The 18,233-nt window shown below is 45.7% G+C and overlaps 1 protein-coding gene across 27 annotated transcripts in view; it reads left to right on the top strand.

Moving 5' to 3' along the window:
* Nucleotides 1–9,203: 9,203 nt before the first annotated feature.
* USP28 (ubiquitin specific peptidase 28) overlaps nt 9,204–18,233 on the top strand; it is a 76,765-nt gene continuing 67,735 nt past the window's right edge. For 5 of the 27 annotated variants that reach the window (XM_054525121.2, XM_054525116.2, XM_024255653.3 and 2 more), the window contains exon 1: nt 9,210–9,347. In XM_054525121.2, the coding sequence (XP_054381096.1) occupies nt 9,291–9,347 (57 nt within the window). In that variant the 5' untranslated portion in view covers nt 9,210–9,290. Of the gene's footprint in view, nt 9,348–9,453; nt 9,646–9,919; nt 10,284–16,183; nt 16,312–18,233 lie in introns of those variants that run through there. The other 22 variants (XM_024255647.3, XM_024255646.3, XM_054525103.2 and 19 more) reach the window with 13 other exon arrangements.

The following is an 18,233-nucleotide window of genomic DNA, read 5'->3' as shown; positions in this document are numbered from 1 at the left end:
GCGGAGGTTGTGGTGAGCTGAGATTGCACCACTGCACTCCAGCCTGGGTGACAAAGTAAGACTCCCTCTCAAAAAAAAAAAAAAAAAGAGTACGTAACAGCCTATTTACATATCCAGTTAGTTATGGTCTACTATGTATGGAGAAACCTTTGGGCTGAACTTAAAGTATGTAAGGAGGCAGCTTTAAGCTAAACTTAGCAGTGCTAAAACTCCCATTTTTCCCCTCAGCTTTCCCTATCTTTGCCAACTCAGCTTCAGTGCCACCCCCAGGAGTCTCACTCTGTCTCCCAGGCTGGAATGCAATGATGCAATCTTGGCTCACTGCAACCTCCGTCTCTCGGGTTCAAGCGATGCTCCTGCCTCAGGCTCCTGAGTAGCTGGGATTATAGGCGCCCGCCACCACACCCGGCTACTTTTTGTAATTTTAGTAGAGGCAGGGTTTTACCATGTTGGCCAGGCTAGTCTCAAACTCCTGACCTCAGGTGATCCACCCACCTCAGCCTTCTAAGGTGCTGGGATTGCAAGCGTGAGCCACCTTGCCACCTGGCCAGATAAATCTTTGGAGGCAGTTTTCTCTCTAATTATTCATCTATCCCAATTAGGGTTTCTCTAAACCTGAATCTCCTTATCTTTAACCTTGGGCTATAGAAAGAGAGAGCTTAAATGCTTGATTTAGAGTGCTGTTTTAGAAAGACCTTGGGCAAATTACTTAATCTGTCTGTGGTGGTTTCCTCACTTGTAAAGCAGGTACAACTGTAATGCTAACAGCGCTTACTTTATACGGTATTGTGAGAATAAAATCGGTTCCTATGTGCAAAGTACTCAGAGAACCACCTGACCTAAGTGCTCGATAATGTTAGCTATTACTTCCTCTAAAAATGTTCTATTTTATTTTATTTACTTTTATAGATGGGGTCTGTTTCTGTCATCCAGGCTGGAGTGCAGTGGCACAATCTTGGCCCACTGCAGCCTTGAACTCCTTTGTTCAAGTGATCCCCAAACTTCAGCTTCCCAATTAAAAATAGTTCTCAGGCTGGGCGCGGTGGCTCATGGCTCACACCTGTAATCCCAGCACTTTGGGAGGCTGAGGCGGGGTGGGGGGTGGAATCACCTGAGGTCAGAAGTTCGAAACCAGCCTGGCCAACATGGAGAAACCCTGTCTCTACTAAAAATACAAAATTAACTGGGCGTGGTGGCGCATACCTGTAATCCCAGCTACTCTGGAGCCTGAGGCAGGAGAATTGCTTGCACCCAGGAGGCGGAGGTTGCAGTGAGCTGAGATCGCGCCACTGCACTTCAGCCTGGGCAACAAGAGCGAAACTCCATCTCAAAAATAAAGAAATAAATAATAATAATAGTTCTCTTTTCTTCCAGAGTTAAGTACCAGATCAATAAAATTATTATTTTCTTTTTTAGAGACAGGGTCTCACCCTGTCACCCAGGCTGGAGTGCAGTGGCATAATCATAGCTCACTGCTGCCTCGATTTCCTGGGCTCAAGTGATCCTCCTGCGTCAGCCTCTGGAGTAGTTGGGACTATAGGTGTGCACCACCCATACCCAGCTGATTTTTGTAGGTTTTGTAGAGATGGCATCTTGCTATATTGCCTGGACTGGTCTGGAACTCCTAGCCTCAAGTGATCCTCCCACCTCAGCCCCCTCAAGGTGCTGGAATTACAAAGGTCAGCCACGGAGAGTTCATATTCTGAATACCAAAGCCAAATAGAGTCCACGTGCGTTTTAATTGCATGGATCCACTTATATACAAATCAAAATACACACATGGATCAAAAATACTGTATTCAAGCTGGGTGCAATGGCTTACACTTGTAATCCCAACATTTTGGGAGGCCAAGGTGGGAGGATCGCTTGAGCTCAGGAATTCGAGGCTGCAGTGAGCTGTGATCCTGCCATTGCACTCCAGCCTGGGCAACGGAGAAAGACCCTGTCTCAAAAACAAACAAACAAACAGTATTCAAGGGTTATGAAACCCGAGTATGTAGAGGGCTGACTTTTCCTATAAGTGGGTTCTGCAGGGTCAACTTCACAATTTGAGTATGTGCAGACTTCATTATGGTAGAGTCAGGTGGAGGTTCTGGAATCAATCCCCTGTGTATACTCATTAACTGCACTTCTTTTCTTTTCTTTTTTTCTTTTTGAGACGTAGTCTCGCTCTGCCACCCAGGCTGGAGTGCAGTGATGCGATCTTGGCTCACTGCAATCTCTGCCTCCCGGGTTCAAGCGATTCTCCTGTCTCAGCCTCCCGAGTAGCTGGGACTATAAGGCACACGCCACCACGCCCAGCTAATTTTTGTATTTTTAGTAGAGATGGAGTTTCACCATGTTGGCCAGGATGGTCTCGATCTCCTGACCTTGTGATCCACCCACCTTGGCCTCCTAAAGTGCTGGGATTACAGGCGTAAGCCACCACGCCGGCCTGGTTAACTGTACTTCTAAAATGAACTCATTAACTTTACCAAAAGCTATTTCAATTCTCCACACACTACACTGCCTACATTACACATTTGAGGCAGGTTGGAAATCCATTTATTTTTCAACCAACCATAGATCCTTTTCTGAAACATTTTCTTAACACCTATAATTTAACCTTAAATAAGCGAACTCTTTAATCTAGGGGTTATTACTGAAATATCTGTATTTTATCCTCCAAAGGCCATTTTCCTAGCTGCTGAGGAGCTGGCCCTTAAGGACATTTCTGACTAATCATTCTTGGAAAGGAATCCATAGCTTAAAGACCAGTCACACCTGTCAATCAGCCATAGCCTGCGGCTTTCAAATCCAGTTGCTCAGAAGCCACTGGCAAAAAACATTTACAAGAGTGAAGCAGAGAAGAAACATAAGTGCATATTTCTTTATTTCTTCTTTTCTCTATTCTTTTCCTAACATTTTCCCTTCATTGTCACTTAGCTCCTCAATCCACACAAGAATTCAATCATTCAAACAAGATCATTTTATTATAATATAAATTGTATTTTGGGTTTGCAGTAAATCAGAAGAAAAATCCATTGACTTAGAAAATAACTTATAGGCTGGGCACAGTGGCTCATGCCTGTAATCTCAGCACTTTGGGAGGCCGAGGCGGGGAGTTCGAGACCAGCCTGGCCAACATGGTGAAACCCCGTCTCTATTAAAAATACAAAAATTAGCCGGGCATGGTGGCGCATGCCTGTAATCCCAGCTACTCGGGAGGCTGAGGCAGGAGAATTGCTTGAACCCGGGAGGTGGAGGTTGCAGTGAGCTGAGATCACACCACTGCACTTCAGCTCTGGGCAACAGAGCAAGACTCCATCTCAGGAAAAAAAAATAAAAATAAAAATAACAGCATTGGGACAAAAGGTTTTCCAGGAAAAGGAAAAAAAAATCATTTTCCTCTCTGGAAAAATACTCTGCAAATTATTCCCTGTTTAAACACACCAATTGTTTATTATTGCTTCTTATCAATATTTTCTCCCCTGGATACTCTTGAAATGATTATTGACTAATAATAGAATTATTCTAGAGCCTTCATGTATAAGCCCATTAGAGGAATGAGATGGGATTTTCTATGGTGACAGCACGTTCCGTGATATCCACTTTTGATATTTGATCACTGTAAGACTTGCCAACTGATGGCCAAGCACTGATGTAGACTTGCTCATTAAATGCTGTGGTAGGATAGGGTGTGTCTAGCTGATTACCATGTCCAGCACCAAGTGGAAGTTAAAGGAGGCTAACAGGATTTATCATATCTAGCCCCAAATTAATTATATTTATTAGATCTGGAGCCCTGTTTAGAACCATCCAGCAGAAAGAGGTTTAATCAAAACTCAGGGCCTATATTTACCAAAGGGCCTGTACACATCTCTTTCAGAGATAAGGGTATAGGAGGTCTGGTGGTCTTTCTTTTTTTTTTTTTTTTTGAGACAGGGTCTCACTCCATCACCCAGGCTGGAATAGGGTGGTGCGATCTGGGCTCACTGCAGCCTTAACGTCCTGGGCTCAGGTGATTCCCCTCCCTCAGCCTCCCAAGTAGGTGGGACTACAGGCACAAGCCACTGGACCTGGCTAATTTTTTGACATGGTTTGGCTGTGCCTTCACCCAACCTCACTTGTTGAATGGCTCTGATGAAAATGCTGAGAGTGATATGAACAATAAGGTCCAGGTTGAGGTGGTCTTAGATGCAGATGAGGAACTTGTTGGGAACTGGAGCAAAGGTGTTTTAGCAAAGAGACTGGTGGCATTTTGCCCTTCCCTAGAGATCTGTGGAACTTTGAACTTGAGAGAGATAATTTAGGGTATCTGGTGGAAAAAATTTCTAAGCAGCAAAGCATTCAAAAGATGACTTGGGTGCTGTTAAAAGCATTCAGTTTTAAAAAGGAAACAAAGCATAAATTTTGGAAAATTTGCACTCTGACAATGTGATAGAAAAGAAAAAAACCTGGCTGGGCACGGTGGCTCACACCTGTAATCCCAGCACTTTGGGAGGCCAAGGTGGGTGAATCACAAGGTCAAGAGATCAAGACCACCCTGGTCAACACGGTGAAACCCCGTCTCTACTAAAAATACAAAAATTAGCCAGGCATGATGGCGGGTGCCTGTAGTCCCAGCTACTCGGGGGGCTGAGACAGGAGAATGGTTTGAACCTGGGTGGCAGAGGTTGCAGTGAGCCAAGATCGCACCACTGCACTCCAGCCTGGGTAACAGAGCAAGAGCAAGAGCAAGACTCCGCCTCAAAAAAAAAAAAAAAGAAAGAAAGAAAGAAAAGAAAAACCCATTTTCTGGGGAGAAATTCACACCAGCTGTAGAAATTTGCGTAAGTAGCATGGAGCCTAATGTTAAACCCCAAGACCACGGGAAAAATGTCTCCAGGCCATGTCAGAGACCTTCACAGCAGCCCCTCCCATCTTAAGTCCGGAGGCCCAGGAGGAAAAAGTGGTTTTGTGGGCCAGGCCCAGAGTCCCCATGCAGTGTGCAGCCTAGGGACTTGGTGCCCTGTGTCCCAGATGCTCCAGACATGGCTGAAAGGGACCAACGCACAGCTCGGGCTGTGGCTTCAAACGATGGAAGCCCCAAGCCTTGGCAGCTTCCAAGTTGAATCTACGGGTGCACAGAAGTCAAGAATTTAGGTTTGGGAACCTCCATCTAGATTTCAGAAGATGTATGGAAACACCTGGATGCCCAGGCAAAAGTTTGCCGCAGGGGTGGGGCCCTCATGGAGAACCTCTGCTAGGGCAGTGTGGAAGGGAAATGTGGGGTCGGAGCCCCCACACAGAGTCCCTAATGGGGCACTGCCTAGTGGAGCTGTGAGAAGAGGGTCACTGTCCTCCAGAGCCCAGAATGGTAGGTCCACCAACAGCTTGCACTGTGTGCCTGGAAAAGCTGCAGACACTCAATGCCAGCCCATGAAAGCAGCCAAGAGGGAGACTGTACCCTGCAAAGCCACAGGAGCAGAGCTGCCCAAGACCATGGGAACCCACCTCTTGCATCAGTGTGACCTGGATGTGAGAGCTAGAGTCAAAGGAGATCATTTTAGAGCTTTACAATTTGACTGCCTCGCTGGATTTTGGACTTCCTTGGGCCTTGTAACCCCTTTGTTTTGGCCAATTTCTCCCATTGGGAACTGCTGTATTTACCCAATACCTGTACCCCCATTGTATCTAGGAAATAACTAGCTTGCTTTTAATTTTACAGGTTCATAGGCAGCAAGGACTTGCTTTGTCTCAGATGAGACTTTGGACTGTGGACTTTGGGTTAATGCTGAAATGAGTTAAGACTTTGAGAGGCTGTTGGGAAGGCATGATTGGTTTTGAAATGTGAGGACATGAGATTTTGAGGGGCCAGAGGTGGAATGATATGGTTAGGCCATGCCCTCACCCAAATCTCAACTTGAATTTTATCTCCCAGAATTCCCACGTGTTTGTGGGTGGTACTCATGGGGAGGTAATTGAATCATGAGGGCCGGTCTTTCCCGTGCTATTTTTGTGATCGTGAATAAGTCTCATGAGATCCAATGGGTTTATCAGAGGTTTCCACTTTTGCTTCTTCCTCATTTTCTCTTGCTGCTGCCATATAAGAAGTGCCTTTCACCTCCCACCATGATTCTGACGCCTCCCCAGCCATGTGGAACTGTGAGTCCAATTAAACCTCTTTCTTCTGTAAATTGCCCAGTCTTGGATATGTCTTCATTAGCAGCGTGAAGACGGACTAATACTTTTTTTTTTTTTTGGTATTTCCTGTATAGATGGAGTTTTGCCACATTGCCCAGGGTAGTCTCCAACTCCTGAGTTCATGTGATCTGCCCACCTCAGCCTCCTAAACTGCTGGGATTACAGGCATGAACCACTGTGATTGGCCTAGGTCTGCTGGTCTTTTAAGAAAATTTTAATGAAGGCTGGGCGCGGTGGCTCATGCCTGTAATCCCAGCACTTTGGGAGGCAGAGGCAGGTGGATCACGAGGTTAAGAGTTGGAGACCAGCCTGGTCAACATGGTGAAGCCCTGTCTCTACTAAAAAGTAGCCAGGCATGGTGGTGCATGCCTATAGTCCCAGGGGAGTCTGAGGCGCCTGTAGTCCCCTTGGGGGTCTGAGGCAGGAGAGCTGCTTGAACCCGGGAGGCAGAGGTTTCAGTGAGCTGAGATCACGCCACTGCACTCCAGCCTGGGCGACAGAACGATACTCCGTCTCAAAAAAAAAAAAAAGAAAAAGAAAATTTTAATGAATAAGGGTAATATGGTTTGGCTCTGGGTCCCCACCCAAATCTCATGTCGAATTGTAATCCCACTTGCCAGGGGAGGGACCTGGTGGGACATGATTGGATTATGGGGTGGATTTCCCCCATGCATTTCTCATGATAGTGAGTTCTTATGAGATCTTTGTGTGTGTGTGTGGGGGGGACACTTCTCCTTTTGTTCTCTCTCTCCTACTCTGCCATGGTAAGACATGCCTGCTTCCCCTTTGCCTTCCACCACGACTGTACGTTTCCTGAGGCCTCCCAGTCTTGCTTCCTGTTATGCCCCTGAGTCAAACCTCTTTTCTTCATAACTTACCCAGGCTCAGGTAGTTCTTTATAGCAGTGTCAGAACAGACTAATACAAAGGGTTATATGTTTTGACACCACTTACACACAATAAACATGCAATTTCCTAAAATGAATGTGTAAAGACAAATAAGGGTTGCTCCAGAGACATGGTAAATGAAGCATTCTAGCAGTGTAGAAATAGGCAATGCTGCAAATAAGCTAGACTCAGAAATCAACGTGGGCTGGGTGTGGTGACTCATGTCTATAATCCCCACATTTTGGGAGGCCAAGGCAGGAGGGTTGCTTGAGACCAGAAGTTTGAGACCATCCTGGGCAACATACTGAGATCCCATCTCCACAAAAAAGACACAAAAATTAGTTGGGCATGGCACATGCATGAAGTCCCTGCTGCTTCAGAGGCTGAGGCAGTTGGACTGCTTGAGCCCAGGAATTCAAGGCTGCAGTGAGCCATGATCTCACTACTGTATTTCAGAAACACTACTGTATTTCAGACAGAGCGAGACCCTGTCTCAAAAAAAAAAAAAAAAGAAAACCAGCATCAACCTGAAATCAACCTGTTCTGCAATGACACCCAGGTTGAGGCCATAAACACAGTCACTCACGAGGAAAGGAAACATGGCAGAGCCACATACATAAAATGTCCTACAACCTGCAGACACAAACACAGAGTCAGCCTGTTGAATGTGGAAGATTCCAAGTTAGTATCACTGCAACCATGCTAATCTACCAGTTTATCTGCCAGGGGAAGGGGATTCCTGTATCTCCAGATGGTGGAAGTTGCAGCAGTCCTAGTTCAGGCCTCAGAGAGTAATCTGGCCTCTCCTTGGAGCTGCACCTGACCTGTACCTGTTTCCTTTTGTCAAAAACTGCGCCCGCATGCAGTCTACGGAGGCCTGCAGGTGAAACATAACAATCCCAGCGACAACAATGCCAGCAGTATAGGAAAGGCCACCGTCCATGTTAAATTCACACTTAAAGTGTAGCTTGAGAGTCAGATCAGACCAGGGCAAGGGTGTAGGTGCTACTCTTAAAAGACGCCCTTCCACACTCAGCCTCTACGCAGATTTGGGACACCCAGCAGCCTGTCAAGTGGGTTTGCCATCATGACACATTTGTATCTTAAATGTGAAACGTGGTCCAGTAATCACAATTCCCACACAGTTGTTGAAAATACAATTCAGGCCTGGCGCGGTGGCTCACGCCTGTAATCCCAGCACTTTGGGAGGCCGAGACAGGCGGATCACCTGAGGTCAGGAATTCGAGGCCACCCTGGGCAACATGGTGAAACCCTGGGTGTGGTACAGCGTGCCTGTAATCCCAGCTACTCAGGAGAATCGCTTGAACCCAGGAGGCGGAAGTTGCAGTGAGCCGAGACCTTGCGGCCGCACTTCAGCCTGGGGGACAGAGTGAGACTCCGTCTCAAAAAAAAAAAACAAAAACCAAACCGAAACCAAACAAACAAAAAACAAATAGGAGCACCTGGTCTTTTAACATGAAATCGTAAATATCTGGCTCAAACATAACAAAGTAACACAAAATTTTAGTTTGAACTTCTGAAAATCGAAAATGGAAAAACTGCAATTTTTCTTATCACGCCCAGGTTAAGAGCATCAGGGTTAAGGGCACCAAGCGGGACACCCATGAACGGAGGCTTTGGTCCGTTTGGTTAGCTTTAGACAAGCGACTGCATTCATTCTCCTTCTCTCCTTAAAGATGGTGAACACTTTTTCATGTCACTGGAGTTGGAAATGGCTACAAAGCCTGGTGGGAAATCCTTTATTCCACGGTCATTCGGCAGTTTCCCACGGCGGGGGAACAGTTTTAACTCGCCCGTGGGGAGGGTGGAGCCAGAGGTCAGTCCTAGAAATGAGGTTTTGAGGGCAGAGAGCGGAGAACACTCTAGAACGCGGCTCCCAAGATTCGCAAACCCAGTTCCCGGGCACTAGCAGCGCGGCCCGCATCTTCCACGGGCTGTGAAGCTGACCAACAGCGACAGGCGGGGCGGGGGTCACGTGACCGACGTCTGGTCAGCCGGGCGTGCGCGGGAGCACGCAGAACTGTTCGGCCCCGGGCCGCGCGCCTTGCGTGCGCGCGCATGCCGGGGGCGGGGCATGTGGGCCAGGCCTCCGGCGCGCGCTGCGGGCGGGGGCGGGACGGAGCGGGGTGGAGGGTGGGGGCGGGGCCTAGTTGTGAGAGGCTGGGCCGGCGGCGGCTGCGGCGGGAGACTGGTGACCCGCGGCTGGGCGCCTCGGCCATGACTGCGGAGCTGCAGCAGGACGACGCGGCCGGCGCGGCAGACGGCCACGGCTCGGTGGGCTCCGCGGCGGCGAGCGGGAGCTGGGGGCGGGCTCCAGGCCCTGAGGGGAGGGTGCGGGGCCTGCAGGGCTGCGGGTTGCGGGCTGCGGAGGGCGCCCCGGCCGGGCGGGACAGGGGGTGCGCCCGCGAGCGTGGGTGAGAAGGCCAAGGGCTCTGCGGGGCTCGGGCCGCGGAGATTGAGGACTGCATCTTCGCGTCCGTGGGCGAGCTGAAGTTGGAGGGGGATTTCCAGATTTTGGAAAACCAAATATAAAGGGCTGGACGTGGGGTTCTCCGCCGCAGGGATCAGTAAGGTGAGCGCTCCTGGGCCCCGACCGGGGTGAGAAACTTCCGAAAGCGGCAGCGTTGGTTGGTTTTGTTTTGTTTTGCTTTGACTTTTAAATCAGTTTTATGGCGGCGTTTTTAAAAGGTTAAAGCAGACCGAAGTTATCTCACTTAAAGTCCGGAATTAATCACCGTCTTCTATAAGACCAGGGGTCCCAGTTACCACCACTTCCCTCCCTCTCCACCCGGCTTTAAAAAACAAAACAGCGCAGCCTCCCCAATTATTGCCTTCATCACTCTAGATTTTTAAGGAGGGGGAGGAGCTGCGTGATGAATAGAAAGTCTACTGATAATGATCTCCTGTTCCCGAAGTCTAAGAAGATTGAAATCAATACAAGGACTTCTGATCTAAGAATCTGGTGAGAGTGAAAGAACCCTGGTTTGAGAGAAAAGCTAATGTCTGTATGAAGAAACTTGGGAAGAGGGCAATTTGAGCATGTCTTCTAGTGTTACTTGGGAATGTTATAACTTAACACCACCTCCTCACCCCTCAAGTACTGCACTTTTTCAAGAGAAAACGGGAAATCTGTGCCAGTTATTCAAATACGAGTTTGGAGATGAGAAACTTTGTATTTGTCACACAAAGCTGGCAGACAGATACCCTCAGGTGAGAATCCTTTTATACCTTTTTACTGTTTTGTCTGGAAGGCCAGTAGTATTTAGCAGGGAGGCCCTTTTTTTTTTTTTGAGACGGAGTCTCCCTCTGTTGCCTAGGCTGGAGTGCTGTGGCGCGATCTCGGCTCACTGCATCCTCCGCCTCAGCCTCCTGAGTAGCTGCTATTACAGGCGCCCGCCACCGGCCAGGCTAATTTTTGTGTTTTTAATAGAGTCGGGGTTTCACCATATTGGTCAGGCTGGTCTCAAACTCCCCGCTTCAGGTGATTCGCCCACCTCGGCCTTCCAGAGTGCTGGGATTACAGGCGTGAGCCACCGCACCCAGTCTGGACGCACTTTTTTTTTTTTTTTTCAGACGGAGTCTCACTTTGTCGCCCAGGCTGGTGTGCAGTGGCGCGATCTCGGCTCACTGCAACTTACGTCTCCCGGGTTCAAGCGATTCTCCTGCCTCAGCCTACCGAGTAGCTGAGACTACAGGCGCGTGCCGCCACGCCCAGCTAATTTTTGTATTTTTAGTAGAGATGGGGTTTCACTATGTTGGCCAGGAGGGTCTCGATCTCTTGACCTCGTGATCTGCCCGCCTTGGCCTCCCAAAGTGTTGGGATTACAGGCGTGAGCCACAGCGCCCAGCCTGGATGCACTTTTTAAAACTCATAGAAAAAGATACTTCCAGGTTCTGGGCTCCGAAACGAAAGTATCATGCACTGACTTCTAATGGAAATATTATTGTTAGATGTTCACAAGTGCCTATTGAAATGTGTCAAGATTTTTTTCTGGCTTCAGAGATCAGTTCTATTTGTTTTTAGCACAGTGATTTAAAAACATGGGAAAATTTTAGTTTGGAGACTATCATATTGATTTAGAGAAGAGAGTATTTTAAGGGAGAGAAGTCAGATTTAAATTTGTCGTGGCTCAGTCATTTAAGACCATGTGCCTATTAATCAGTGGCATCTTCATTTACCTCTGCCGCAGTTTGAGTAGTGACCCTATTTCAGCATTCTCCATTTGAGAGTTTGTGTGTGAGCTACTTGATGAGCATTTGTATGTAAGTCATAGCTATTTTGGGAAGGCTTGGAACTCCAGTGGCTGTGGCTGGCTGGAGTACTCTTGATTCCTGGCCACCTGCAGAGTGATGACATTTACTGTTCTTCCCAGTGATTTGCCCTATACAGAAAGCTGATAAGCTTGGAATGCTTGATAATGTTTGCCCCTTTTATTTTTGCTAATAAAATGCTTAAAGTTAACAGGATAGGTTGAAGGAACTTACAGGAAAAGTACCTTTTGATCTTACAGGAAAGATTTTAATAACTTCTTCCTCATCTTGGTAAGTTTCATGTTAGGATGGATTCTTTTATTTTGAACTCTCTGAGGCATTCTACCTTCCTTAAAGGATATTTCATTGTTCTAGTTGAGGAGAGCTATCCTTCCCTGACACTCAGAAGCTATTTAAAGCCTAGACTGCTTCCCTTTCCTTATTGGTCAGTTGTACACAGGACAGACAAAACCCTTTATGGCCTCCCAAGAATTTTAGTGAGAGAAATATGTAGTACTCTTGAAATATGCTGTCAGTATGGACTCGAATCTGAAGAGTAGACACTGTATGATTTCACTAAATCCTCTAGACTGCAAACTGGTATTCGAATATCTAAAGAGATTACATACTGACAGATTCCTGTATTTTAATCAATTCTTGACTTCGATAGCAGCAATATCTAAAGAGATTACATACTGACAGATTCCTGTATTTTAATCAATTCTTGACTTCGATAGCAGCAAAGTTTACTATTACAGGAGAAACAACTTGAAGTCAGTTTGGTTCTTATAAACCTGTCATTCTTGGCAGCTGTACTGAGGGTTCACATCACACATTCTTTATGTCAGCTGAAGCCCTATAAAAACCTGCCAGTTTCAGCGAAAATTTAATGTCCTTTTTGCTTTCTCTTGATTTATTGACCTTTCATTTCCTTTTACTTTGTCTCATTAATTGATTTTTAAAACATCAGTAAGTCAGTGATTGGTTCCACAACTCTCATGCCCCTCTGCCCCCAAATGCAAACAGAATTTTTTTTTTTTTTTTGAGATGGAGTCTCGCTCTGTTGCCCAGGCTGGAGTGCAGTGGCACGATCTCTACTCACTGCAAGCTCCGCCCCCCGGGTTCATGCCATTCTCCTGCCTCAACCTCCCAAGTAGCTGGGACTACAGGCGCCCATCACCATGCCCGGCTGATGTTTTTGTATTTTTAGTAGAGACCGGGTTTCACAGTGTTCGCCAGGATGGTCTCGATCTCCTGACCTCGTGATCCGCCCGCCTCGGCCTGCAAACAGTATTAAGACTTACTGGCAAATAACATCTTACCAGGCGAGATCTCTCCATGTGTTCTGTTTCATCAAAGAAATTAATAGTAAAATGAAGCAAGTACTTACCAAGGAAAATAATGCTGGTAATAGTAATAGCTAATGCTAATTGAGCATGCACTATGTGCCAGACTCTGTGCTCAGAACTTAACATAGCATTCTGTCAGTACTGACACAACTCCATGAGGTTTCCAAGGTCACCCAGTGAGGATATGGTACAGTTGGAATTGTATCTAGGCAGTTCTGACCCCAAGAGCCCAAGGCGCCCCTGGTCCTGTCTCATAGTTGATGGGCCCATTGCCCTGGATCACAGACTTTCCACTACTCTTGTAATGCCTTTTCTAGAACTCTCCTAATGTTTTAAACTTCCAGTCCTTCCTACAGTCTTTCTAAATAGATAATCTTCTTTTCTACTTGACTGAGCTCGCTGATGTCTAAAAAGAGCTCCCTGCCTCATGTTTTGTCCCCCTCTCCCTACGCCATCTCATCTCTTTTCTTTTATTTCGGTGGAAAAGATTCCCTTCCTTTTTCCCGCTTTCATTTCTTAGGGATAAACCTAGATTAATGGTTTTTACCAGGGAGAGATTTTGTAATATAGGAAGCATTCGGCAATGTCTGGAGACTTTTTGATTGTGACTCTGGAGGGAGGATGCTACTGGAATGTAGTGCGTAGAAGCCGGGAATGCTGCTAAACATCCTGCAGTGTACAGGAGTAAGCCCCTCAAAACAGAGTTACGTGTAAATTGTATAAAATAGTGCTGAGCTTGACAAACTCTGATCTAGATGATGTCTCTCTTCTCTTTCTATTATGTCCCTTCTCCTTAGTCTTAGTCTAACCCCCAGACACCTTCACTGTCTTCTCCCTTGCTACTCATATTGTGGTCCACAGACCAGCGGCATTCACATCCCTTAGGATTTAGAAATGCAGAAAGTTGAGTGTGCTAGAGCCAGCTTGCTCTGCCCCTCCAGCTAATTTTGTACATCTCTTTCCAGCTCTGCGTTCAATGACCTCATGTTGATAACTGTGCCAAGGTGGGAATATTTATACCAAGGAAACAAGCATACGCTGCCAATCAGCATACCACTGCCTGTACCCCCACTCTAGACCTATTCAATCAGTTTCTGCCTTTTGACAAGATTCTTGGGTGATTCATTTGCATATTACATTTAGAATTTGCATTTTCCATTTTACCGTGCACTTGTCCTCTATCTTAAAACCAAATAACAACAACAAAAGTGTCTATTGCCCAGTCCAGCTGTTATCTCCACCTTCCTCCTTTTGTTTGCTTTTGGAACAAAGTTTCTAACCCCACCTGTTTCATTTCTAAAACACTTTTCCAGTGACAATGTATTCAGACTCAATATACAAAACTTGGAAAATACAGACTTGAGCAAGACTAACTCTTAGCTGACAGGAGATTGAGGGAGATTGGTTCCCAGATTCTGCTACAGAGCTTAAGGTGGCAATAACAGCTTCTGCAAAAGCCAAATAATGAGATGGCCGTGTGGACCAGTCTGGGCTCCAGCAAATGGCCGATTGTTCAGAGGCCTGCAGAGGGACTGACTAGGCAGCAGCAGATTAGGTTGAAAGGCAGTGAGTGGTTTTATGTAATCAGAATCTGCTCAGCAGCCTACTTTTCCAAGGCAGGCTGTCTCCCTCTGTCACCCAGACTGGGGTGCAGCGATGTGATTATAGCTCACTTTGTCCTTGACCTCCTAGGCTCAAGCGATCCTCCCACCTCAGCCTCCTGAGTAGCCAGGACCACAGGCGTGCATCACCACACCTGGCTACTTTTGTTTTATTTTATTTTTTGAGACGGACCTCGCTCTGTTGCCCAGGATGGAGTGCAGTGGCGTGATCTCAGCTCACTGTAACCTCCGCCTTCCGGGTTCAAGTGATTCTTCTGCCTCTGCCTCCCAAGTAGCTGGGATTACAGGCACACGCCACCACGCCTAATTTTTGTATTTTTAGTAGAGACAGGGTTTCACCATGTTGGCCAGGCTGGTCTTGAACTCCTGACCTCAGGTGATCCACCTGCCTTGGCCTCCCAAAGTGCTGGGATTATAGGCGTGAGCCACCGCGCCCAGCCTCTGGTTACTTTTAAAAGTTCTTGTAGCGATGGGGTCTCTCTGTGTTGCCCAGGCTGGTCTCAAACTTATGAACCAAGTCATCCTGCCTCAGCCTCCAAAAGTGCTAGGATTACAGGCATGAGCCACCGTGCCCGACCTCAGATGTTAGTATGCCTTATAAGGGCCTCATATGAGGTTTATTTTATTTATTTATTCCTTTTGTTTCTTTTGTCTTTTTTTTTCTTTTTTTTCCTGAGACAAGGTCTTACTCTGTCACCTAGGCTGGAGTAGTGCAGTGGCTCTATCATGGCTCACTGCAGCCTCAGCCTCCTGGGCCCAAGCAGTTCTCCTACCTCAGCCTCCTGAGTAGCTGGAACTACAGACATGTGCCACCATGCCTAGCTGATATTTTTATTTTTTGTAGAGATGGGGGGGTCTCTTTATGTTGCCCAGGCTGGTTTTGAACTCCTGTGCTCCAGTGATCCTCCCGCCTGAGCCTTCCATAGTTTTGGGATTACAGGCGTGAGCCATGGTACCTATCTCTTTTTCTTCTTTATTCGTATGAGATTTTAAACTGAAGTCTGTTTGCTTCTATCTTACAGATGAGAAATGCAGCTTATGACCATGATTAAATTATAAGTAGCAGAGCTGTGGCTTCAAGCCATTCTGACTTGAAGCATAACATTTCTCCGACTTTAGTAGAAGCCTTTCTAAAACCAAAGTTTCTGACTTACCACTTGACTATGTAGCACTTTAATAACTTTAATAATTTTAATAACTTTTCATTGAACCCTCATAGGCACTCTATGAAAGAAGATTTGGTATGACCAGGAAGTAGAATTTGCAAAGTGACACAGCGAGTAAGTGATAAAACCAAAACTATAACACAGGATATCAGTATTTTTACTGTAAACTCTAGAGGAGTTTAGTTGGGCAGGCAAGTCCCAGTATTTTTCATTTCTATTGCATTTCTTCATTTTGCTAACAATTTCTGTTTGCAATACTTCCTTTGATAGTCATACAGGGCTGTCAAAGCTTTTGGTGTACTTCATTTTCCATTCTGGAAACTGATGCTGAGGAAGATTGGGATTTGCCAGGAGGCTGATGTGTGCTGGAGTCTGGGCTGCATGGCACTATTTCCAGCATCTAGGCTTTCTACATGAAACGGGTCAAAATATCAGACACACAGAACCAAACTAAAGATCTGCCTCAGTAAGTACCAGCTGCATGCTACATGATGGCTGGTAGGCACTTTAACCCTAAGAAGGTTTTCTAAAGAACGTTTTCTAAACAACATTTTCTTTTTCAATCTTCTTGACCAAGTTAGTACTTTCTGGTGTCCTCCCTCCCTCCCTCCCTTCCTCCCTCCCTTCCTTCCTTCCTTTTTTCCTTCTGTGTGGGGATGTGTATACAGGTTTCCTTATTCATTTGTTTTTTCATAGAGTTGGGGTCTTGCTGTGTTGCTCAGGCTGGAGTGCAGTGGCTATTCACAGGCATGATCGTGGTGTACTACTGTTTGAAAATCCTGGGCACAAGTGAAAATCCTGGGCACAAGTGATCCTTCTGCCTCAGCCTGCTGCAAAGCTGGAACTACAGGTGTGTGCCACTGCACCCAGGTGATTTTTTTTTTCAATTGAGGCAAAATTTATGTAACATAAAATTATTTTAAAGTGGGGCTGTCAGGAGTTCAAGACGAGCCTGGCCAACATGGTGAAACCCCATCTCTACTAAAAAATACAAAAATTAGCCAGATGTGGTGGTGAGCACCTGTAATTCCAGCTACTTGGGAGGCTGAGGCAGGAGAATCACTTGAACCCGGGAGGCAGAGGTTGCAGTGAGCCAAGATCGTGCCACTGCACTCTAGCCTGGGTGACAAGAGTGAAACTCTGTCTCGAAAAAAAAAAAAGTTAAAGTGTACAAGTTCAGTGACATTTAATATATTCACAATATTGTGCAATCACCAATTCCGTCTAGTTCTAAAACATTTTCATTACCCTGAAAGAAAACTTTGTAACCATTAAGCAGTCACTCCCTATTCCCCCATGCCCTCAACCCCTGGCAATACCAAGCTACTTTCTGTCCATTAGATTTCATCTAAATGGATCATACAATATGTGACCTATTATGTGTGGCATCTGTCATTTATTGTAATGTTTTTGAGATTTGTTCAAGTTGTAGCATGTATTAGTTTTTCATTTTAATCACTGAGTAATATTCCACTGTATGTATAGATATGTTTTGCCTGTCCATTCTTCCATTGACAGACATTTGAGTTATTTACACCTTTTGGTTATTATGAATAGTTCTGTTATGAATATTCATATACTTGTACTTGAGTACCTGTTTTCCGTTCTTTTGGGTATATACCTAGAAGGAATTGTTGACTCATACGGTAATTCTATGTTTAACTTCTTGAGGAACTGCCAGACTGTTTTCCAAGGTTGCTGGGGGAGTTTTATATTCCCACCAGCAATACACAAGGGTTCTAGTTTTTCTCTTTCCTCATCAAACACTTGTTATTTTTTGTTTTTGTTTGATAATAGCCATCCTGATGGGTGTGAAGTGGCATCTCATCGTGATTTTGATTTGGCCATGTTAATGTTATGGCTAATGTTAAGTGTCTTCATAAACTTACTGACTATTTATATATTTTCTTTGGAGAAATATCTTTTTAAGTTCTTTGTCCATTTTTGAATTGGGTTGTCTGTTTTTTGGTTGTTGACTTAAAGAGAGTTCAAAGAGAGTTCTTTATATCATCTAGATGCTAGACTCTTACCAGATAAATGATTTAAAAGTATTTTCTCCCATTGTCTTTTCACTTTCTTGATAATTTGTACACTGTATATTTCTTTTTTTTTTTCCTCCCAAGACAGAGTCTGACTCTGTCGCCTAGGCTGGAGTGCAGTGGCATGATCTCGGCTCACTGCAACCTCCGCCTCCTGGGTTCAAGTGATTCTCTTGCCTCAGCCTCCCAGGAAGCTGGGATTATAGGCGCGCGCCAACACACCTGGCTAATATTTGTATTTTTAGTGGAGACAGGGTTTCACCATGTTGGCCAGGCTGGTCTTGAACTCTTGACCTCAGGTGATCCACATTGGCTTCCCAGAGTGCTTGGATTACAGGCATGAGCCACTGTTCCCGGCCAGCACTGTGTATTTCTTGTTGTATTTCTTGATGTATGTATTTCTTGAATTTGTATACCGGTTATCTTTTCACTTTCTTGATAATGCCTTTTAATGAAGAAAAATACATCAGCCCGCTTCAGTGTCCCAAGTAGCTGGGACTACAGGTGCACACCACCATGCCTGGCTCAAAAGTGTTATTATTTTTTTCTTCTGTTGCTTGTGCTTTTGGTGTCATAGCTAAGAATCCATTGACAAATCCAGGGTCACGAAGACTTATCTCTGTGTTCTCTTTGAAGAATTTTATAGTTTTAGTTCTTTATTTAGGTTGTCGATCCATTTTGAGTAATTTTTGTGTATTGTGTGAGGTAGGGGTCCAGTGTGATTATTCTGCTG

Source organism: Pongo abelii, chromosome 9 (assembly GCF_028885655.2).
Source record: "Pongo abelii isolate AG06213 chromosome 9, NHGRI_mPonAbe1-v2.0_pri, whole genome shotgun sequence".
NCBI lineage: Eukaryota > Metazoa > Chordata > Mammalia > Primates > Hominidae > Pongo > Pongo abelii.
Note: the sequence above shows the minus strand (reverse complement) of the source record. Positions and strands in the feature narration are given on the sequence as shown.